Source organism: Pleurodeles waltl, chromosome 1_2 (assembly GCF_031143425.1).
Source record: "Pleurodeles waltl isolate 20211129_DDA chromosome 1_2, aPleWal1.hap1.20221129, whole genome shotgun sequence".
Taxonomy (NCBI): Eukaryota; Metazoa; Chordata; class Amphibia; order Caudata; family Salamandridae; genus Pleurodeles; species Pleurodeles waltl.
Genome location: NC_090437.1, coordinates 628,069,489 through 628,093,515, shown reverse-complemented (window position 1 = coordinate 628,093,515; position 24,027 = coordinate 628,069,489). Strand labels below are relative to the sequence as shown.

General features: G+C 46.4%; 1 protein-coding gene across 20 annotated transcripts in view; it reads left to right on the top strand.

Annotated features, from left to right (window-relative positions):
* The window catches only part of BLTP1 (bridge-like lipid transfer protein family member 1), a 1,779,540-nt gene that overhangs the window by 889,182 nt on the left and 866,331 nt on the right, over positions 1 to 24,027 (top strand). For all 20 annotated transcript variants that reach the window (XM_069242474.1, XM_069242454.1, XM_069242518.1 and 17 more), the window contains 3 exons: positions 8,072 to 8,300; positions 15,248 to 15,396; positions 17,012 to 17,231. In XM_069242474.1, the coding sequence (XP_069098575.1) occupies positions 8,072 to 8,300; positions 15,248 to 15,396; positions 17,012 to 17,231 (598 nt within the window). The remainder of the gene's footprint in view (positions 1 to 8,071; positions 8,301 to 15,247; positions 15,397 to 17,011; positions 17,232 to 24,027) is intronic.

The following is a 24,027-nucleotide window of genomic DNA, read 5'->3' as shown; positions in this document are numbered from 1 at the left end:
AGTTTCCTCCATTACAAATGTGGCGGATATCCCATCCATCGTATTATGGTCCCATTATATTCAATGGCGATCATAATACAGCGGACAAGATATCCGGCACATTTGTGATGGCAGAAACCCCTCTGTCAAGGTCCTAATCAGGCCCTCAGTGTTACAAAATAAAGGTTCTTTATTTTAGTGACACAAGTACCAAAAAGTACTAGAGAGGCAACCCTACAATAGGTGGTTAGTAACACACTAGATATGTACCCTAGTAATCATTAATAGGCATAAATAGCAATAGAAAACAGTGCAAATAGCAATAGACAATAATGACCCTGGGGGAACCCAAACCATATACTAAAAAAATGGAATGCAAATGCAGGACCCCCACCTGGGTAAGTAGAATGTGTAGAAGGGAGCTGGGGGAACTAGGAAACCCCAAAGGTAAGTGCCACAGTGCCCCCCAACGACCAGGAAGAAAGGAGTACGTTACTGGACTTTCCCTCCAACCACCCAAAAGGATGAAAAGGAAGAAAATGCAACACCCAGACAAAACTGCAAGAAACCAGCAGTGGTTTCCTGAAGAGGAAGACCTGTGGAAGAAGGGGACCAAGTCCAGAAGTCACAGAAGTGCCCAGTAGGGGCAGGAGCCACTAGCCACCCGTCTGTAGTTGCAGGCGTTGGTCGACGGAAGGACGAAGACGGTCAGCAATGCAGCCCTGGAGTCGGTGAAGAGTTCCTGTAGGATGCAGTTGACATCCCATGGCAGATGGATGATTGTAGTCGGTCGGTGGCGTGGAAAAGCAACCAACAAGCCTTGGCAAAGGAAATGTCGCGGTGAAGCAAAAGTGGAGCTGCCGGGGACCAGCAAGGTCCAGGAGGACTCATCTCATGGGGGGAACCCTGGGGGTCCCCCAGCAAGGCAGAGAGTCCACAGAAGAAAACGCAGCTCCCACAGGAGACCCACTGGAAGAGGAACCAAGAGTTGCAAAGTAGCCCATGCAGAACAACTGGAGAAGGGTCCCACGCCTCAGGAGAAGCACGCAGAGGGCTGTGTGTTGCAGGAAGGTGTGCTGGGGGCTGGGGCTACACAGAGCCTGAAGATCCCTTGGAGGAGATGCCAACAAGCCTTGGTATCTACAAGAGACGGGATGCATGGGGGTACTGTCCTGCGTGGGAAGGCAAGGTCGTACCTCCACCAAAGTTGGACAGCTGGCAGAGAAAACTAATAGGACTAGTCCAGACAACCATCCGGGATGCAGGGTCCATGCAGCTAAGGATGAGAGGAGATCCATGTAACCGGTCGTCATTGCAGTTAGTGCCTGCAGATGCAGGGGAGTCTCATTCACGCCAAGGGAGATTCCTTCTTCGTTCTTGTGCAGACTGAAGACTTGCTGCTCTCAGAGAATGCACAGCTGGGGAAATGTTGCAGAAGCTGGAATGAGTTGTGGAAACAATGTTTCAAGCAGAGTCTTCATCGTGAATGCAGATTGTCAGTTCCTGGAGGGTCCAGTCGCAGTTTCAGGGGCTAGAAGTCAAAGAGAGGTTGCAGAGGAGTCCTGCTGGAATCTTGCAAGCCGAATCTGAGCACCCGCCCCAGAGGAAGACCCTAAATAGGCCTGAAAGGGGGATTGGTTATCTCGCCAGGAAACCACCTATCAGGAGGGGGCTCTGATGTCACCTGCCTGACCTGGCCACTCAGATGCTCCCAGAGGCCTCTGCCCACCTTGGATTCAAGATGACAGGATCAAGGGACTCTCTGGAGGAGCTCTGGGCACCACCCCTTGGGGGGTGATGGTCAGGGAAGTGGTCACTCCCCTTTCCCTTGTCTAGTTTTGTGCCAGAGCAGGGACTGGGGGTCCCTGAACCGGTATACACTGGTTTATGTGGCTTTCAAACCATCCAGTGGCTTGGGGATGCTACCCCTCCTAAAACATGTAACACCTATTTCCAAATGGGAACCCCCCCCCTCTCCCAAAGGAAATCCTCTGTTCTGCCTTCCTGGGCTTGAGCCAGAAACCTGTCTGAGGAGTGGCAGCAGCTTGGGCTTGCCGGAAAACCCCAGAAGGCTGGTAGGAGTATTGCTGGGGGCCCTCTAAGGAGCCCCCAGAGTGCTTGGAATCATACTTCCAATACTGGCAACAGTATTTGAGTAGGATTCCGACATGGTTGATACCAAACATGCCTAGGTTCGGAGTTACCATTATTTAGCTGGGCTATGGGTTAGGAGGGCCTACCATAGGGGTGACTTAGAGTGACCTAATGTAGTGATCTATAGTGAAAAGGGTGCCTCCACCCTTTCATGCCAGCTGCAATGGCAGACTTGCAGATACACTTTGCATGGCCTCCCAATGGGTGGGATAATACATGCTGCAGCCCATGGGGATCCCATGGTACCACAATGTTCTGCGTACCATATACTAGGGACTTACATGAAGGCACCAGTATGCCAAATGTGGGGTGTATGTGGTTCAAGTAACCAAGTTTAAAGGGCAAGAGCATAGTCACTGGGGTTCTGTTTAGCAGGATCCTAGTAAACACAGTCAAACGCACTCACAGCAGGCAGAAAATGGGGGTAACCATGCCAAGAAAGAGGGTACTTTCCTACAGTGTGTACCTACAGCCCCACATGCCATTGATGGAAAATGTTACTTACCCAGTAAGCATAGGTTTGCGACATGTAGCGCTGTAGATTCACAGGCGCCCTCCATCCTCCCCGGACACCTGTGGCCATTGCAGTTACATTATATTTGTATATATTTGGACAAATGTATTTACGTTTTGCATGGACATCTTTTCTCTGTACTTTACTTTCTTACACTCCTTTCTCATCCGCCTGCGGGAAAACAAGGTAAGAAAGGAGTTGATGCCCATGCACAATATCACAGAGAGAAGAAGTCACTCAATCCAGTGATTCGAAAGACTTCTTAGAAGAAAAACAGCTTGCTCTACTCCAGGCCCAACACTAGATGGCAGGAGTATGCAGAGCATGTGAATCTACAGCAAACAGATGCTTACTGGGTAATAATGTTTTCCTTCTCCTCCCCAGCCCTGACGACAGTGCTGTTTGTGAACTAAGAGGCAAGGCACCCAATGTATGGCCTAGATTCTTATTATAAATAGAGCAACATTGTAGTTTGGCAAATACAGAAGACGTTTTGAAAAACACACATCCTCAGCTCACGTATTTGAAGGTGCTCTCATCTGTGACCTTAAAGGAAAAGGATGCTCCGTTAAATACAATATTTGTACATGATCATACAATTTGGTCAAGTGGGGAAGATAGGATTGATCTCAGGTCTTCTGGTTTCACCTTCTGCAATTCAGCCACTTGAGCGGTATCCCTTTCTCTCCTTTTTAACATCAAAAGTGTATGCTTTGAGCAGCTTTGTTGTTAATTCTTGCTCCTTGAGGTATAGTGTAAGTAGCGGACAGAAGCCACATGAAAGCTCAGTACATTTTGGGTTTGAGGTTACAAGAGGACCTTGAGTTGAGCCAGGCATCTCGCTCAAGCCTGACTCGAGCTTTGAGTAGCTCACCTGCCTCTTATCCTAAACTATAAGAGAAAGGGAGGCAAAGCTCTGTATGGAGCTATTGGTGTAAGCTAAATCAAAATCTTGAACGCCCAGGGGTCTAAAATACTTTTTCATGTTCCAGGAGCTGATCCCTTTTTTTCTTGTTGAGTCACAAAGAGCATAAAAGATAGTGTTCTTCATCCTTGTCGGGAATGCAGGTAAGTTTTACCTCCAAAAGAAGTTTCTGTGCAGCCTATAGAGTATTTTTTTGTGAAAGCCATGATGGCTGTTATTAGTCCTCCACTCTCTGGAATGCCTTCAAGAATCTCTAAGTTGGTAGTGAATGATCCTCTGGTATTGGCTGACATTGTTTCTAGGTCTGTGATGGTTCATCTGAGCCCTTGATAGAGCAGCCTGTGAAGTCTATTTCAGTTTCAGTGACTAACTGCTGCATTGATTTCTCAGTTTTATCAAAGGTGAAACCCATATCGACATTGGATTCAGCTCCTGCTTCAATGAATTGGTTTTCTTAAACCATCATTACTGACTCTTATCTGTGGGACTCTGAGTTTCCTGTTTCAAGAAAGGGACATTTTCATTGGAAGGAGGCCCTTTTTTGGGCAGTCCCTCAGAAGCTGCAGTGCTTATGCATCCTTTGGGAGATGATGATGATTGTAGGAAAGTTCCCGTTTTGGACATGGTCACCCCTACTTTTTGCTCACTGGTACTGAGGTTTTTCGACTGAGGTGCACTGGATTCCTGCTAAACAGGTCTCCAGTGACAATGCCCTTTCCCTAAAACAAAGTAAAAGGTCTAATAGTACACAATTGGTGCACACTCTAGTGCCTCAGTCAGTCCCTTGTAAATCGTACCCCTGGAACCAAGGGCCTGAGCACTAGAGCGGGTTCCTTAGGGCTCCAGCATTTATTGTGCCACCCTAAGGGACCCCTTTCAAATTGTACACAACTTGCCGTTGCAGACTGCATGTCCGGAATCAATCCATGAGTGAAAACACAACATGGCACACACATTGTGTGCCATACCCTAGTCACTGCATCTAAATATGTGTAAGTCACTCCTTCATCAGGCCTTAGAGGCCTAGGGCAGGGTGCATTATATGTGATGTGTGGACATACTTGCATGAGCAGATATGTCCCTGTGACATCTAGTTCAGTTGCTTAGACATTGCAAGTGAACAGCGAAGCCATCTTAAGGTATGTACTGGGCACTGGTCAACATGAGTTACCCAGCTACATAATGGCTTCACTGAAACTTATGGTGTTTGGTATCTAACACCTCATCTTAATAAATCCAGATGGATGCCAATCTTGGATTTATTATGACATGCACTGAGAGGGCACCTTAGAGGTGCTCCCTAAAATCTATTAGTCCTCTATTGTGTTGGCTGACTGGTATTCTCCAGCCTGCCACCACAAATATGTCTGCTCTAGAGGAAGGCGTTATCATCGCCTCCAGCAGGATGGCTAGTGAATCCTCATACCAAGGACAGGGACTTCAAAGACCTTGCTGCCTTTAGTTTAAGTCCCTGGCTTCCCCGGACCTGGGAGTTGTCACCCCCTGCGTTGAGGCCCGTTTTGGCACCAGGACAGGCAGAAAATTAACAATGCAGCTAGGCATTGTGCATAACCAGGCTAGTCACACACCTAAGGTGGGCAGCCCGATGAGCTCAGCGAAAGGAGGGTTCCGCTATCTTGTTTTTTGTGGAACTAGAAACTCTGGGACAGGGTTATGTCAACTTCCCACAGGAAATGGTCATATAGCGGATGTAGTTACCCCAAGGGTTAGTAGCCCATTGGCTTCTACCCCAAACTCAACTAAATGCCCCTAAATTATGTAATTTGGTGGCCCCCTGACACCAGAAGAACAGATTTGACTGACTGAATAAAGAAGTGGACAAAGAAGCGCCGTAAAAGTAGGAACTGTGGACTCCTGGTGGACTTTGGCGCTAAACCTTTCCTGCTTACCTGCTTCTGTCCTGACAATCGACTCGTTCTGCAGCTGTGCATCCTACAAAAGCCTCGGAGAGCCTCCAGCACTTCGCCATATCATCAGTATCTCACGTAAAAGTGGAGGAGCCATTTCCCTGCACGCACCGACCACAATGTTCGGTGCACCGTTCTGCTGACCACCAGGTCCACCGATGCAGCAGCCGCCCAGGAAGAGGTCACCAAGCTTGTCTCCCCACCAAGTGAGAAGACCCCAGGACCTACCAGAGTCAAACTGCACCAATACCCCTTGCAGCAACCAACAGTTGTTTGAGTCTAGATCGGGCTCCACCACCGCAACCAGAGACCAGCCATTGAGGGTCATCAGCATCGCAGAGGCCATCACTGAGTGTGGACCGGCTGCCCTGTTTTTGTCCCCTCTTTGCAGGTCCACCCAAGAATTGTAGGTACCTTCAGGCAGTATCACCTGACAATCAAAACCCTCTGCATCTGAGCTCCATGGCTCCAGTCCACGGCAACCAATGGTGTTCCCTTGCTACCAAGATCCCCACCAACCGAGCACCTCTATTGGGAGCTCCCAGACTTGTCCACAAGTCCCCCTTTGCAGCCTGTTTCCACTTGAACCCTCTCTAAGCCAACTCTTGCAGTGCGCATGGCACCAGACGCATACAGCACCTCTGCACCTGGATACCCAGGGTAGGTAAAACTGAACTGCTGGTGCTCCTTGTGACCTTGTCCCCCTAGCCAATTAAGATCTAAAGGGGACCTCTGAAAATCGACTGCAAGGACCCCTATGCAGTAAAAGTGCTGTATCCAAAGGAAGTCTCTTTACTGTGTAAAAGTGTATTGTTACTTACAAACAAAAATTGATACACTGCAACAGTGCTTACCTTCTTGTGCAGTTTTTCTAGTGTGGAAACATTCTATTAAACTAACTTATTTTTCTAAAATTGGTCTCGAATTTCTTCTCAAGTGTGTCTCATTTATTGACTGCGTGTTCAACAAATAAGCCTAAACTGCTCGCCCACACTACCACAATAGAGAGCAGTTGGGATTAGTTCTTTAACCGTTGTAAACCAATAAGAGTCGCCAGGACTACCTGCATAGTGTCTCACACTGCATAGTTAGCTGGCTTCATACATTGATTATTATTATAAAGACAGTGATGCAAATAATTTGTTCCCTGAAGGCTATGCAAGTAAATCATGTTAAGTATGCATTTGGTATCAGATACTACACTACATGCTAAGCAGCCAAAGATATCATTAATTACGTAGATTATATCCAGTAAGTGGATGCTGTTTTGGACATTCAGTGGTAGTTCGTCAGACCACATCAAGAGTGCGTGGAATAGCTACACTCTGTTACAGTGGATGCAATGTCTCCCACTCGGAAGTAAAAATCTGAACTAACTGTTTTTTTCTGCTAACTCACCCTCCTCTGAATAGGTTTATTTAATACAAATCTTGGCTTGCAAGTGCACAAAAGTTGCAGTTAAACTTGTTCCACCACAGTCAAAGCTTCTGATGGATGCTTCTACCCGCTGAGGCCTCTCCTTTAGAATATCCCCAGGTGCCAAATTGGAGCCAGAGAATTATTCAGCAATTCTCCGGTGTGGCAGAAGTGGTGCTGGGTGTCCCTGTTGTGACTATTAACTGCCCTAGAAGTGATGTAGCAGAGCAGAATATAAGCACATACCTGCACACTGACATCAGTTCTTTTTTTGAATGCACTTCGTTGTAGAACTGGAGATCCAATTCCATTGTAGTCAGTGTTTCGACGACTCCAGAATTTTTACAGTGTGTAGGGATAAATATCCCCACCAAAAACAACAGGTTTCAGAGACTGCAGAAATCAGTTATCTGTCGCAGAACAGCCCAAGGTATATCATGTGACAAGTTTACCTTCATGCACCCGCAGGCAATCCAGGCCCAAGAGGTGCAAATCTACAAGCAGTGATAGTGGTTTAAGCTCCCATTCAACGATCATGGTCTAAAGTTACTTGCATGAAAAATTCCTGGCTGAAATTTTCCAGTAAGTCCATCTTGAAGTTTCAACACAAGCCTAAAAAAGGCAAGTGGAATTCAACCCCATCCCTTTCCCCAACCGGCGTCAGCTTGATCTCCTTATGAAATTATATTAGAGCAGTCAGTGCTTATATCGGTAGAATTAAGTCCAGTTTCTTCCCAAAGTTGATACCAACAAAATGATTCAAACTTCTTCATTTATTCAGATTTTTGGTTTTGGTTTCGATTTTGATTTGAACTCTGTGCAAGAGTCATTCAGTGCACCTCAAGACGCAGACGATGCAGAAGGGAACAGATTGCTCACCCTCGTTATCCTTACAAAATACTTGTGGACTAGACACATCTCCTGAAAAAGAGCTAGATTCCACATGTGCTCCACCAAAAGCACATTATTTATAGAACTAGTTTTGGAGTTTAGCTGAAGTTCTGGGATTGGAGTTGCCTAGAATAAAGACAAATTTATTGACTGAGTGTCTTGTATTATTTCTTAGATAAGTTTGCAGTCAAAACCTTAGTACATATTTCACACTTCCATCATTTGATTATTATTAAACATTATTGCAATTCTTTTTTCTTACAGAGTGATGGTCTTCCTGCCCTCGTGACTTTGAAAAAAGGTTTGGTTGCACTGGCTAGGCAGTGGATGAAGTTCATTGTGGTCACTCCAACTTTTAAAGGCGTTCGCTTACATAGACCTGTTCAACCTCTCAAGCCTCCGGTTCAAACAGTACAAGAGGATGAAGATGGGCCTGGAGGTGGCTTACATAGTGATACAAGTGCTGATGGGGCAGAGTATGAGTTTGACGCAGGTACTACCATGTTTTCTTGTGACCATTTCCACATATGCAGTAAATGTTTACTTTAAAGGCATTTGTTGGATAGTATGTCCTGAAATGGACAATATACATGGGGTATTGAATACCTGCAGTCCAGCATTTTATCAGTTGATGATAAAGTAGAGTAGTTCTTCACACACAGGAAATTATGTAAAAGGTCAAGAAAGTCAGGCTGATTATTATAACCCAAGTTCAATCCAAACTGAAAATGTATACAGTGTGGCTTGTTCACTTCAGCTGTTCATTGTATATCTACAGCTTTGTGTTGTGTATCAGTTAAGATTCTTTAAGCTTGCCTGTTAATACAGAAATTCTCTTGCCAAATTCTTACTGTTTGGATATCCCATAGTATTAGGTGATAATTCCACTGCAGGGGAGCACCAGAGGTGCTAAGTTCTTACGTGCACCAGCAACTAAATAACTGGCAAAATCCCAGGCATACTGTTTGCCCATATGCACGCTAGGTATGGTTTATCATCTCAGCACCATCAAAAATAGGGACTTAACACTCTTTTTCAGTTTTCCTTGTGTGTAGTACATTTGTGCAGTGTTCAGTATTATCACATCTACATAATTATTTCCCACAGGTCAATACTTAGCAATTTCACAAAAGTTCATCTGGCTTAAGAAGACATTAAGGTCCTCATTATTACCCTGGCGGTCGGCGGTAATTTGGGGAAAGGTACCTTTTCCAAAATTATGACATTGGTGGTTTGTCTCAAGCCAAACCGCCAATGTACCACTCCGTCCGCCAGGGTGGTAACGGTCACTGGGCTGGAGACTTCAGTCTTCAGCCAGGTGGCTGTCACAATCCCACCCTTGGGATTATGACCCCGCATACCACCACGGTTTTCGTGGCAAGCGTGCATTCCTTCCCTGGCACTGATAGGGGTCTCTCCCGCCCCCCTCCAGAGTCTTCATCCACCCTGCACACATTTTCACACCCACACGCGCACACACGTACATACCCACATCCACCGATGCATGCACACATACAAACCCACACACCGCAACACACACCAACATCCTCTGCCCCCTTTCCTGTCGGAGCACCTGACTTACCTTCATGTAGGGGGTCCTTTGGCTGGAGACTGGACGCAGGCCTGCTGTCATTGCTCATGATACGGTAGGTGGTGTTTTGCTGGCGTGGCGCTGCAGCTGAGAGCAGCGCCACCTTACCGCCGTCATGACCTTATGGTGGAATTCCGTTGAGAGTCATAATGCGGGTGGGTGGCTGGTAGCCACGGCGACGGTATGTTGGTGCCCGTCGCCGTGGCGGTAGGCAGCAGTTACCACCAATGTCATAATGAGGGTCTAAATCTCAAATGAACCAGAATCCCAGAAAGCCAGATCTTGATGACTGTAGGAAGGTGCCCCTTTTTGACTTGGTCACCACCTTTTGCCTGGTATTTGATGCAATTTTGACTGAAGTGTACTTGGTCCGTGCTAATGGGATCCCCAGTGCCAGATATCTTTCCCTAAAACTATGCAGCTGTTCCCCAGTTGTCCATACCTTTAGCACCCCTGTAAGTCCCAGGTAAATGGTACCCCTGGTTCTTAGGGAATGGAGTACTGAAGAGGGTCCCCAAGGGCTGCTGCATGTATTGTCCTACCACAAAGGACCCCTCTCCACACTCATGCAGACTGCCATTGCAGGCTGCGTGACATGGTGCAGAGAAAAGTGAAAACATGACATGGTACACCTCCCATGTGCCATGCCTGCAGACACTGCGTGTAATTTAGATAAGTCACCCCTGCAGCAGGCCATAGGGGCAGGGCTCACTATACTACAGATGTGGACATATCTGCATTAGCAGATATGCCCCTGTGATGTCCAAGTCGATTCTTAGATATTACAAGTGAACAGGGAAGTCATGTTAAGTACATGTGCTGGACATTGGTAATTGCGAGTTCCCCATCTATGTGGTGTCTTCGCTGAACCCAGGGATGTTTTGTATCAAATGTCTAGTATTAATGAGCCCACATTGATTCCAGTGTTGGATTTATTAATACATGCACCTTAGAGGTGCTCTCTGAAACACCTAGCAACTAATAGTGAGCTGGCTGACTGGCCCTGACCAGCATGCCACCACAGACAAGTTTCTGACCCACACTCTCACCCCAGAGGTGAGGGTAAAAACAAAGCTTGCTGTGGGTGAAGGTGTTGCTTTCCTCCTCCAAGCAGGATGGCTATTTATCAGCATAGTAAGTCAGGAGGCTTCAAAGGCTTCTGACACTCTTGTTATGTGACCCCAGCTTCCCCAGTAGGGTGAAGATGCCACCCACCTGTCCCATTTGGCACCAGGACAGGTGGGAAAATTAGCTAGTCGAGAGGCGTGTTCCCTGTCTGTCTTGTTCCATCCCTAAGGTGGGCTACCTGATGTGAACACGAATCGTAGAATTCCACCATCTTGTTTTTTTGCGGAATAAGGCTTTCTGGGTCAGGGTTATGCCCACTCCCCACAGGAAGTGGTCATATATAGTGTGTAGTCACCCTAAAGGTTAGCAGCTCATTGGCTACTACCTGTTACTCGCCTTAATGCATCTAGATTGAGTATTTATGAGGCACCCTGATGGCAGGAACCCAGATTCGACAGATCCAGAAGAAGCGGACAATGAAGTGTGACGAGAAAGCAAGAACAGAAGACTTGCTGTGAACTTTTGGCACCAAACCCTGCCTGGCTGCACCAGTCTTTGACCTTCATGACAAAGTGACTCGTCCTGCAGCTGAGCATCTGCCAAGAACCCCGGTAGACTGCCAGCCCTTTGCAAATTGCCAACAATCTCCCTTGGAGTAGAGGAGCTACTCCCCTGCAGTCCTTAAGCACAAAACAGCAGAGTCTGGTCCACTGTCTTCAGCTCCTCGAGCAGCCTGACGCCGGGGCCACCCAGGAAGAGGTTCCCGTGCCCCCAGAAGATCAGACCTGTTGACCCACCAAGTATGAAGACACTAGGACCAACCAGAGCCGCACAGCACCAATACCTGGGGTACCAGACCCCCTGCAACAAACCAAGTGCGTGAGTCCAGCTGACCTCCCACTGGACTGAGACAAAGCAGCCGTCAAGGGACATCAGCACCAGAGAGACCAACTTCAAGAGTGACCCAGCTGTCCTGCTTTTGCACCCTCAACCAGCAAGACCAACAACCGTGCTGACCTTTAACCGAGCCCAGCCAACCTATCTACTCTGCACCTGAGTGCCCCAGCACCGGTACCCTTGGGGAGCTACCAGACTTATCCCCAAGTCCCCCTCTGCAGCCTGTTTTCAGGTGGCCCCCCTTCCTTCCACCAGCGTAGTGCTCAAAGCTACCAATCCGAACAGCACCTCTGCACCTGGGTGCACCAGGGCAGGTAAGGAGTAACTGCTGGTGGTACTTTGGACCTTGGCTCCATACGATCTTAAGTCCCAAAGGAGACCATCAGAAATCAGCCGTAAATATTTGTGTGTAATATATGCCTTTCCCCCATAGAAAGCATTGCTGTGCAAAGACTCATTATAGTGAGTGAGTTTACTTACCTGTAAAAATCCATATTTAAAAAATACTTACTTGATAACGAAATTCTTTGTGTCTAAATGCACATAAAATTATTCCTATTTTTCTAAATTGGTCTCGAATTTATTCTTTGAGTGTGTGTCTCATTTATTGCCTCTGTTAGTACAACAAATGCTTAGCACTACCCTCTGACAAGCCTAAACAGTTCGCCCCCCCAACTACAAAACAGAGTATTTAGTGTTGTCGTTCATGCCTCTATAAATTAAAAGGGGTTTGCCTGGACTCTTTACATAGTGTACCTCTCTTTGGTCTACTGTAAAAAGAGCTAGCCTCCTACAGTCACATCCCACAGGTTCTTTGAATGGAAGTGGGTGTTGGTCCTCACCAGGTGGATTTCCAGTGTGAAGTGCTCTTCCCGAAGATCACTATTTTAGCCTTGTTGGAGAGGTTGCAGGCATCCAAGGTGTACGTTGTCAGGTTTGCTGACCCGGCCATTACTGTCATGAAGAAGGAGGTCCCTTGGAGTGTGAGTCCTCAAATTCCGATGTCATGTAGCTGTTGGATGAGGATAGAGTGGGAGACCATGTTAAACGCTGTAGAGAGGTCCAGGAGGATGAGAGCCACCATGTCTCCTCCATCCAGAGTCATGCGGATGTCATCTGTGGAGCGATTAGGGCAGTTTCTATAGTGTGCTTGGGTCTGAAACCAGGGAGAGTGGTGTTGAGGAGTTGGTGATTGCTGAGGAATTCAGTGAGGCATTTGTTGATGACTTTCTTTTAAAACATTGGCTGAGAATGGTAGCAGGGAGGTCGGTCTATGGTTTACACACTTTGAAGGGTCTGCAGAGGTTTTCTCCAGTACTGGGAGGACAGTTGTGTGTATCCAAGCCTCTGGGAATGTCACAGAAGAAGTAAAGGCATTCCGAATGGACGTGAGCATGATGTTGATGGGTTGCAGACTTCTTGGGTAGGCATGGTGGCGGTATAGGCCGATTGGGGCCCCTGACAAGATAGACTTCATGGTGGTGACTGTTTAATCTGGGGTAATGACGGGCCATGTGTTTAGCATTGGTTCTTTACATATGGTAGCAAGGTCTGTTGTGGGTTAAAGTTGCTCCAACTGGCAGTGTATTTGTTGCTGAAGAATTGAGAGGGATTGTCTCAGAGGTCCTGCGAGGTGGTGATGATATTGGAGACAGCTGTTGGTGAAGTGAAGTCCTTCATAATGATGAAGATTCCTAAGTTTCTTTTGGCGCTAGTGTCAATGCGGTCTGTCACAGCAGTGGGTTTGGTAGTCTTGATCATTTTGGGGTAGCGTTCAAGGCAGTTTTAAACATGCTCCCATCTACCTTATCCTGGCTCGTTCTCCATTTGCACTGCAGTTGTTTGCAATGGCATTTCATGAGTCTGAGTTTGTTCATGTACCAACTGGCCTGGGGTATCGGGGGTGTAGAGAGTTGCGCAGGAGGTGATCCAATTGTAGAAATCTTTGATGGTGTTCTGAATTTCTTTAACTGCATTGTTTTTTGATTGGTTTGTTCACTCCTGGTGATTCTATGCATTATGCATTTTATGACATTTATATGGCATAAGGGCAAGGAAATGGCTACACATAAAACCTTGCATTTTCTGGAGGCATCTCCTTGATACTTGGTCACATAAGTTGTTACAAGTTTACCCTTATTGAAACTTGGTTGCCTCTGTGATGTCTTGTGTTTGAGCAGTTTGTGTGCTGGGCTTCAGCTAACTTGAATGCTGTGACCTCTCTCCTGCAATAACCTGGTGGTTATTTTACATGCATGTAGATGATAGTTGATCTCTTTAACTAAAAGTAAAAACGGTGTCAAATTGCCTATTCATTAAAGAGAACAAAAATCATCCTGGTTTTTAAAACAGTGTTAATAGTCTGCCAAGTAATTGAGACCATTATTGCACTGGGGCATAATTGCTAAGATCTTTGGAAGGCTTCCCCTAATCATCTTGAGAATTCACTAAAGAACAATAAAATAATTTCAACGTAGATTGTGGTCTGCCATGAAGCTGTACATTTGACATGGGCCTTTGCCCCTTGACCCTTATCTCAAATACGTAATTACTGGCACGGGCCATCTTTATGCTCAGTTTTGGCCTAAAATACAGCCGTTCGTGAAGTTGACAAACGCAAACTGTCTGAGGCACTTTTAGCAGTGGTTTTAAACACTGTTTTCAGCGAGTGATCCATATTTTAATTGATATCTTTGCAATAGTGTGATTAAAACTAAATTGCAGAGAATGGGGGTTTCAGGGATGTATACGCACACCCAGAGGGACCTGAGGAGGCAGGTGTACGTTACAGGTCTTTTATAACCTTACGCCCTGCCCCCCTCCACGCCACCTTCTCCACCTGGGGTTGGGGGTGGGGTTTATTTATTAATTTTTGCTGCCTCCTTGCCCTAGAATTGGACTTGTATATGTCACCCCTTTGCTTTGTTCCAATGGCTAGAGTGGTTAAAGGACTCCCTGCTGGTTTACCCATGCAAGAGCTTAATGAAAAAGGCAAAAGAGGGTAAATGGTCACCCTGTTCTCAGTGAAGAACAGGTGCCAGTCATTGAGCAGTATGTTGAAGTCCCAATCACCCACACCTCTGCCGTCTTCCCATTAGAAAACGAGGATCATAGTTGGATGACAGGAAACCTGTCACAGGTAACCCGTTAATCTGTGGGCTGTACCACTGTGTGAGCCGCATAGCCAGTGAAGATCACCTGTCACCCTCTCCTGCACCCAGTTAGCAATATCCAGGAAGGGGTGATGTTGAACCCCCTTCTGAGCTATTAACAGCCATATTCCTCCTCCATCACTAATGCACTTTTTGGAGAAGAGGCATTTTCTCCCCTTGTCCTTGGTGAAGGTGAGAGGGTATTAAATTGATGCCTGCTCCATGCTCGAGGTATACCCCATGTCCCTGGACAAGGTGAGAAGAGGCTGAAGCAAAGTTCACCCCTCCTGAACTTCTTTAATATCTGCAAGGGTGTTTGGGGTCCATTTTCTAAACTCCCTTTCCAACTTTCAAGGTTAAGTGGTGGGGAAGGGCTGGAGCACCCAGTTCAAACTGCCCAATATAATTTTGGATTGGCTTTCAGACCTTGGGTGAGGCTATTGGACATGGATACCATGAGCCTTTCAGCCCCTCAGGCAAGGGCCATGCAGGGAATTCATTAATTAGCCCACCCATGGGCAAGATAAGGCAAGTGTGATATACAGCCCCTTGTCTTGGCCAGGCCAGAGAGGTTGGGGTTAAAAATCGTAATCATTTTTATTTCTTCCCTACCCTAACAGACTGGAGTGAATTATTCATAAGTGGTTAATCTTACATGTGCACTTATACATCTTGCAGCAGTGGCTCATCTTTCAAGGTACTTTTATTTAATTTTATTTATTCCTACTGTAGGTACTGTCAGTGAGCATACAATGCTTCTTGAAGGAACAACTAACCGGCCTCCTCCTGCTGGGGTTTCCTCTGGGACTGTTAGTGGTGTAGAAATCATGAGAAAATTATCGAAGGCCCATGCCAACAATGATTCCTCTCTTAAGATAAAGGTAACCTTGATATTTTGTTTTTATATCTTACCTTTTATTTTTTTTAGGCATTGTGTGTTTGCGTATTACATGCCTTAGAATATTTCCAAATGTTAGTTTGATCTGTATACATTTTGCCAATCTCCCATTGACTACTTAAATTTGTCCACTGATTCTTAAATGAGATGCACCACATTTTTGATGGGCATTACTTGCCAAGGTAGTTGTCGTGCACAAGAAGTTATTTGACATACCTTAATTATCCTTGCATCTTTTTCTCTCTGTACCATGGCAAATTGATTTTTCTTTCTATTTAAAATACTCTGTTTTGCCTTGCAGGTTGGTTCATTAACCTAATGCACAGCACTGACCACTGCAGGGCACAAGTTTGAGTAGATACATGGCAAACTGGGACTTCCATTTTAATGAGTTCAGCAAACTGACTACCATTGAATTGTCACTACCATTGTAACTTTGTCATTTACCTAACTTAGAGGCAGATGTTCTTTTTCAGTTATCGGTTGCTAAATTTATTGCAATTTCCACATTTAGCAGGTCGTTGTTTTTCTTTATTTAGTTCCAATTAAGCCAATTTTAAATTAGAAACACATTGTTAATCTGAAGGCATATGTGGGAAGACTTAAGTTGATGTACATATTATGGGCCTGATTACAACTTTGGAGAAGGTGTTAATCCGTCCCAAAAGTGACGGATATACCACCAGCTGTATTACGAGTCCATTATATCCTATAAAACTCGTAATACGGCTGGTGGTATATCTGTCACTTTTGGGACGGATTAACACCTCCTCCAAAGTTGTAATCAGGCCCTATGTCACAACTGGGTCCTTCGCAGACATGTTTACCAGATGTAGGTTTCTTTTAATATGCTAACGTTGTGGCTCCTTTTTCATATTGCAGCATTCATTTTGTAGACACTTTGCAGGCATTACACTGGATTACGATCTCTTTACTAATAATAAAAACACTTTAATCTTTGTACCATGCGACCCTGGTATGGTTTGCAGTTATCTTCGCTGTTGTTTTCTTCTTTAGTTTAGGAAGAAAAGCACTTAAATGGAAAACATTTTCATCTTAAAACATCACCTCTATAATAAGTTCCACAGCCAGGTTCATAGTTCTTTTTGCCCAGATGTTGATCATGCTTGCTACTTCTAACCGCCTCAGTTTTACTTAGAAGTTATGCCTACTACAGCTGTTCCCTTCTTTGAAGTCCATCTCTTGCTTTAGTGTTTTACCCTTGTTTATTCTCCTGTTTAAATAATAGTGCACATTCTACAGTTGCTTATAGGCCCAATTTAGTTCTTGCCAATTATTTATACTCCTCTTTGAAGCAATTTGGCCTCATTCTGCCTTCTCTCTCTTACTCTTACTGTACTTCCAGGGCTCACCTTCTACCAGTGCCATATTTTACCAGAGTGTTTTCAGTTCCTCTTTTACCAACAGTTGGTACCTGCCAGGAATTTTCTTTTTATTTTCATGCTTGAGTTATTCTTCATTCACAACCACAAGAAGTAGTAGGTGGTTCAAATGTTCATTTTCTTTTCTATTTAATCAGTCGTATTGTCCACAAAACGTTAGGGCCAAGATGTTAATTTCCTTTTTTTGTTTTCCAGGGTACTCATCCTTACCAGTCCTTGAGCTACACTAGCGGCGATACAGCCAATGATTCCCCAGCTCATGTTGTTCGTCCAGGGATGCCTGTAAAGGAGAGTCCACGGAAAGAAAGCCTGCTCAGCTATCTCACTGGGAGCTTCCCAAGTTTGCACAATCTTCTTGAAGGGACCCCTCAAAGGAATGCTACCACTGCTAAAAGCAGTTCTCTAACACGAACAGGTAAGCTCCATGGCTGTGTAGTGACAACATTATTTTAAATGAGGTGCCCGTAATTCTTGTTCATACTTTTTAAGTATGAATACACTGATTATATATTATTTGTGATTTGCATATTGGTCTTTAAAAATAATGTGACTTGTATAGCAAATATTTCAGTGTGATATTGATTGGTACTCTTTGAAGTAGCCCTTAGAAGGCAAATGGCTAATTAACCTACCATTTAACTATGCATGCTTATTAGTTGTATTTACTGTAGTTGTGCCAGTGGTAGTTTTTTTTTTCCTTTCACTGCCTGTGCTACAGAGGCTTTACTACTGTAGAGATGAATTAAGGGAGAATAATGAAAAAATTACTAGCTATCGTAACAGAAAATTTCAATTCTATTAAGGACACGGAGGCAACGATTATTCTGTACTTTTTTCACTTTATTTTCACACCAGCCATGTTAACCACATAAAACAGGACTTCATTTCCCATGAACCATTGGGAAGAAGTCAATCAAAACAGTTAAACTAATCCAATGCCAGGAACCCTCTTAATAGTCCCTTGTTACCCTTGCTGCTTCCTCTTTCTTCCTGCGACAGAAACCAAATAGTGCCATCCCTCATTTCTGTTTGGACAAATCCGATCCTAAAGAAACATACAAAACAACATCCCGTAAATCCACTAAACCGCAGCAGGTCATAGTCCTATATTCTTAACTCAATGGAACTGAAGACAGAATAAACAGCATCAACTGTTCAAAACTGTATATCTAAAACAGAAGCTCCCCTATACGCCTTGGCAGGAAAATGTCTGTGAAGCATCAGGTGAGTTAATCCTCGCCTCCATGTCCTTAATAGAGTTTAAATTTTCAGTTAGGATAGCAACAACATTTTTCATTTTATGTTAGGACCGGAGGCGAGGATTGTAGAAAAGTGCCCTTTTTGGCATGGTTTACCCACCCTCTTTTTGCCTTAAATCTGATGCTAACTTGACTGAGTGTGTGCTGGGATCCTGCGAACCAGGCCCCAACACCTGTGTTCTTTCCCTCAACAGTGCCATTGCTTCCACAATTGGCACACCCTTGGCATACAGTTAAGTCCCTTGTAAAATGTACCAGTGGTACCAAGGGCCCTATGGCCAGGGAGGGTCCCTAAGGGTTGCAGCATGAATTATGCTACCCTAAGGGACCCCTCACCAAACACATGCTCATTGCCACTGCAGCTTGTGTGTGCTGGTGGGGAGAAAAATGTAAAGTTGACATGGCACTCCTCTCTGGGTGCTATGCCCACAAGCCACTGCCTGTGGTATAGGTAAGTCACCCCTCTAGCAGGACTTACAACCCTTAGTTAGGGTGCACTATACCACAGTTGAGGCCATAGGTGCTTGAGCAATAAGCCCCTACAGTGTCCAAGTCCATTCTTATACATTGTAAGTGCAGTGTGGCTATATTGAGTACATGGGCTGGGAGTTTGTCATTACGAATTCCACAGCTCCATGATGGCTTCACCGAAGACTGGGAAATATGGTATCAAACGTCTCGGCTCAATAAACCCACATTGATGCCAGTGTTGGATTTATTGGAAGATAATTTAGAGATGCCCCCTGTATTTTACCCAATCCTCTAGTGTAGGGCTGACCGGTCTTTGCCAGCCTGCCACTAACAGACAAGTTTCTGACCCCATGGGGTGAGAGCATTTGTGCTCTCTGGGGTCAGTAACAAAGCCTGCTCTGGGTAAAGGTGCTTCACACCTCCCCCCTGCAGGAACTGCAACACTTGGCAGTTGAACCTCAAAAGCTCCTGCCTTTTGTTGCACTGCCCCAGGGCACTCCAGCAAGTTGAGTGGGAATGCCCGCCCCCAACCAGGCCCCATTTTTGGCAGCAGGACCGGTGGGAAATTTAGTAAACACCAGAAGGAGTGTCCACCCCATCTGGGACCACCTCTAGGGTGCCCAGACCTGAGATGAACCCCTCCTGGCAAAATCCTCCATCTTACTTTGGAGGGTGTTAGCCAATAGGATTAGGAATGTGCGCCCGTCACCAAAGGGAGTGGGCTCAGGAAGGGTGTAGCCACCCTCAGGGACAGTAGCCTTTTGCTACTGCCCTCTGACCCCTGACCCCTGACTCTTACTCTTCAGATTCCTGGTGACCTGAAAAGAAGATGAACTGAAGAGCCGCACCAGCAATTAAGACTCCAGGCGACAACTGACTTGGCGCCAGCCCTACCGACCTCTCTGCAGCTTCAAGACTCCTGCTACAAAAAAGTGATGCATCCTGCAGGATCACCAACCTCTACAAACCCCCAGAGGACTGTCTGCCTACCCCAGGATCAAGATCTCGAGAGGACAGTGGCCCTGTCCACAAATAAACCTACAAAAAGGACTCCAGAAGTTCCCCAGATCTGTGAGTCCTTCCCACTCTGCACCTGAGGCCCACTGCCCATGTCCAGGTAGCCCACCAGTCCTGAGAAGCTGCCAAGGCGGTTATGACCTCTAGCCCTCCCTTGGTTGACCCCTCCTAACCAACACAACAATGCCTGCAGCCTAAATCCAGAGGACCCACCTGACTGCGACCGGATCCAGTGAGGATCTTCTGACGCCTAAAAATACCCTGGCACCCACTGCCCCCTGGCCTTGGGAAACTCAACCGACGGTCCAGCAGCATCCAGTGGGCTCTCTACTTACCTGTCCAGCAGTTGGTTTTCTTCACTCGACTCCCTGGGCCAAGCCTGCAGCATCTTTGTGACCCCTGTGGTCCCCCCATTAAAAAGCATTGGGCGCCTGATGCTACGTTTGCACCCTGCACTCGGCTGCACCGTTGCTGCTGAGGGCGTGTGTTCGGTGCTGACCAGTGGGTCCCTTGGTGCTGATCTAAACCCCTGAAGTCGTGGATACTTCCCTGCTAGCTGTTTCTTTCTACGTGCCCAGTCTCTATAGGATTTCATTGGGTGCCTGACACAAACTTTGACCTCTGTACCTGGCCGGTCCCATGTTGCTAGTGGTGCACACTTGGTGCCTTCCGAAACTTTGCCCTGTGGACACCTTAACCTCCTAAAACTAGGATCGTAATTCAAGTACTTATCTGCAAATTGTACTTTTCCTCCTCTAGAAGTGAATTACTTTCTATGAGAAACTGCACTGTCTACTTTTGAAACTGAAAAGTATTACTTACTTGTAAACTGTTATACCTGTCAATTCTAAACAAAGTGCATTTGGTACTTGAAAGTGATACATTCTTGAAACTGTACTTACCTGCAACAAAAATTATTTTGATTCTAGAAATAAAGTAACAAAGTCTATTTTGATACATGAAGCAATTGGCCTGGAGTTAGTCTTTGAGTGTGTGCCTCATTTTCTGACTCTGTGCACAACAAATGCTTAGCACTACCCTCTGATAAGCCTAACTGCTCGACCACTCTACCACAAAAGAGAGCATTAGAATTATCTACCTTAGCCCCTGTAAAACCTCTGGGGGATCCACTGGACTTCATGTACACTAAACCTCACTTTGGTATAGTGTATACAGAGCCAGCTTCCTACAAGGTTTATGGTAGTTTAAAGCGCATCCACCACCATCGATGCAATATTGGGGACTGGTTTGAAGTAAAACCTTTTAAAAGTAGAGTCTGAAGACATTGAGGATATCTTCCAGACACGCTCCTAGAGCAAAAGCTTTTGAGGCCATCACGCTACTTTACCGATTGGGCTCCGAACACCTTTGTATCAATGCCAGCCTCTGCATGGCCTTTTTAACCCATCTGGCACTAGTGGGAGATGAGACTGCCTTATGTAGCTTCTTAAGTGCAATCAGGAGTTGCCCCTCTTCATGGGGACGGATCTCTGCCATCATTGATTTGTATTCTTTGATACATCGGGCTACATATAGTTTGGGGGAATCCGCAGAGGAAGAGTAGGAAGCTGTTCTGGTGTGTAGTGAGCACCTATGGTGTTATGACCTTATGCCAGGTCCAGGCATCCCCTATTAGTGAGGTGTAGTCAGTGTTTAGGAAGCCAGGGTCTCTAGATGTAGCTGTGGATGAGCAGCCAAGACTTATCTAGGAGACATGCAAAGCTTATGAAATACCACTGTAGTCTCAGTAGTTACACACATGAAAGCACCACACAGTGTTACAAAAATAAAGGTGATTATTATGATAACACAAATACCAAAATTCTGTATAGGCAATACTTCAACTTGAGGTAAGTAAACACACTATTATGTACACATTAGGAGTCCGTGATTAGCATAAAAGGCAATAGAAAACAGTAAAAAGATTCAGAAGTATTGAAAGCCCAAGGGGGGACCAAACCATATACGAAGTAAGTGGAACGCGAAAGTCGGTCCTTGACACAAGGAAATAGAATTGGTAGAGGGGAGCTGGAGGAACTAGGACCCCCAAAAGGTTAGTACCAGAGTGCCCCCCAGGGACCAGAAGAAAAGAGGTATCTGGTCCTCCCCAAACCCACCAAAAGGACTTCAGAAGAGGAGTTTGCAAGATCCAGACAAGACTGCAAGAAACTAAAGGGGATCCTGGTAGAGGAAGACCCTGTAAAAGAAGGGGACCAAGTCCAGTTCGCGTTGGAGTGTCCGTTTGTGTCAGGAGCCCCTACACACCCGTCTTTTTCAGCAGGACCAGGTCGACAGTGGACGAAGACGATCAGCAGTGCAGCACCGGAGCAGCAGAAGAGTTCCTGAAGTGATGCAGTCAATGTCTCACGTCGTAAGGAGAGTTGCAGGGGGTCAGTGATGTGGAAAAGCCACCAGTGAGCCTTGGCAAAGGCAAGAGTTGTGGATGAAGAAATGCAGGGCTGCCGAGGACCAGCAAGGTCCAGGGTGGGCTCAACCCACGGACGGGAGTCTCGAGTGACTCATCAGTGAGGAGAGTCACAGGAAAAGGAGGCAGCCCCCACAGGCAGCAAGCACAGGAGTTGTGATGAGGCCCACGCAGCACACCTAGAAAGGAGTCCCACGTCGCTGGAGAAGCACACAGAGGGCTGTACGTGGCAGGAAAGAGTGCGGGGGCCTGGGGCTACACCGAGCCTGAAGATCCCTTTGAGGAGATGCCAGCAAGCCTTGGTAGCAGCAAGAGACGCGGTGCATGGGGGTACTGTCCTGCGTGGAGAGGCAAGGGCTTACCGTTTCCCGAGTTGGACTGCTGGTAGAGAGGTCCAAGGGGACCACTCCAGACCACCATCCATGATGAAGGATCCACACAGCTCAGGAGGAGAGGAGATCCACGCAGCTGGTCGTCGTTGCAGATGGTGCCTTCAGACCAAGGGGAGCGATTCCTTCAATCCAAGGGAGATTCCTTCTTGCTTCTTGTGCAGATTGAAGACTCGTAACCCTCAAAGGATGCACAGCCGGGGAAATGTTGCAGTTGCTGGTAGGAGCCTGAGAAACAATGTTGTCGTGCTGAGTGGATGCTTTAGTTTCAGATTGTCGTTCCTGGAGGGTCCAGTTGCATTCTGGTGGACAGAAGGTGAAGTAAACGATGCAGAGGAGTCCTGCTGGAATCTTGCACGTTGAATCTGAGGACCTACCCAAGAGGGAGACCCTAAATAACCCAGGAAAGGGGAGTGGACACCTAGCAGGGTGACCGCCTATCAGAAGAGGGCTGTGATGTCATCTGCCTGTCCTGACCACTCAGATGCTCCCAAAGGCCTCTGTTCACCTTGGATTCAAGATGGCAGAATCAAGTGGCCACCTGGAGGAGCTCTTGGCACCACCCCTGGGGTGGTGATAGACAAGGGAGTGGTTACTCCCCTTTCCACTGTCCAGTTTCGCGCCAGAGCAGGGACTGGGGGTCCCTGGACTGGTGCAAATCGGTTTTTGCAAGGAGGGCACCAAATGTGCCCTTTAAAACATACCAGTGGCTTGGGGATGCTACCCCTCCCAAGCCATGTAACACCTGTATCCAAAGGGAGAGAGTGTTGCCTCCCTCTCCCAAGGGTTCTCTAAGGAGCCTCCAGAGTTCATGGAATCATACAACCAATACTAGCAACAGTATTGGGGTATAATTCCGACATGTTTGATACCAAACATGCCCAGGTTCGGAGTTACCATTATGTAGCTGGACACAGGTAGAGTGGCCCGTTTCCTGTACACAGGTAAAATGGCTTCTCAGCACTTAAGAAATCCAGCAAAATGGAGCTGGAGTTCGTAGGGGCACTTCTGCTCATGCAGGGGTGCCCTCATACACAGGTACGTGCACCCTGCCCTCTGGGCTAGGAGGGCCTACCATAGGGGTGACTTACAGTAACCTGGTGCAGTCACTTGAAGTCCAAGGGTGCATGCACCTTTTCACACAAGCTGCAACAGCAGGCCTGCAGACACATTTTAAATGGCCTTCCATGGGTGACACAATACATTCTGCAGCCCATGGGGATTCCCTGGTGCCCCAATGCCCTGGGCACCCATGTACCATATACTAGGGAATTATATGGGGATACCAGTATGCCAAATGTGGGGGATTGTGAAGTCCAAGCAACCAAATTTAGAGGGAGAGAGCACAGCCACTGGGGTGCTGGCTAGCAGGATCCCAGTGAACACAGTCGAAACATACTAATAGCGGGCAAAAAGTGGGCATGACCATGCCAAAAAGAGACTACTTTCCTACAGGAAAGGTAAGAAACGACACGTGTATTACACTTCGTTCTTCATGAAATATGGAAAGTAACCCTTTCCCGGTTGAATACTCTACCCGTTAGATCCAGAGCCCTGATATCCCAGACCAGTCTACAGGATACCACGCATAACAAGGCATCCTGTTTGGGCGATATCTCCTTCCCTGAGAGGTATTTGTTGGACTGCCAA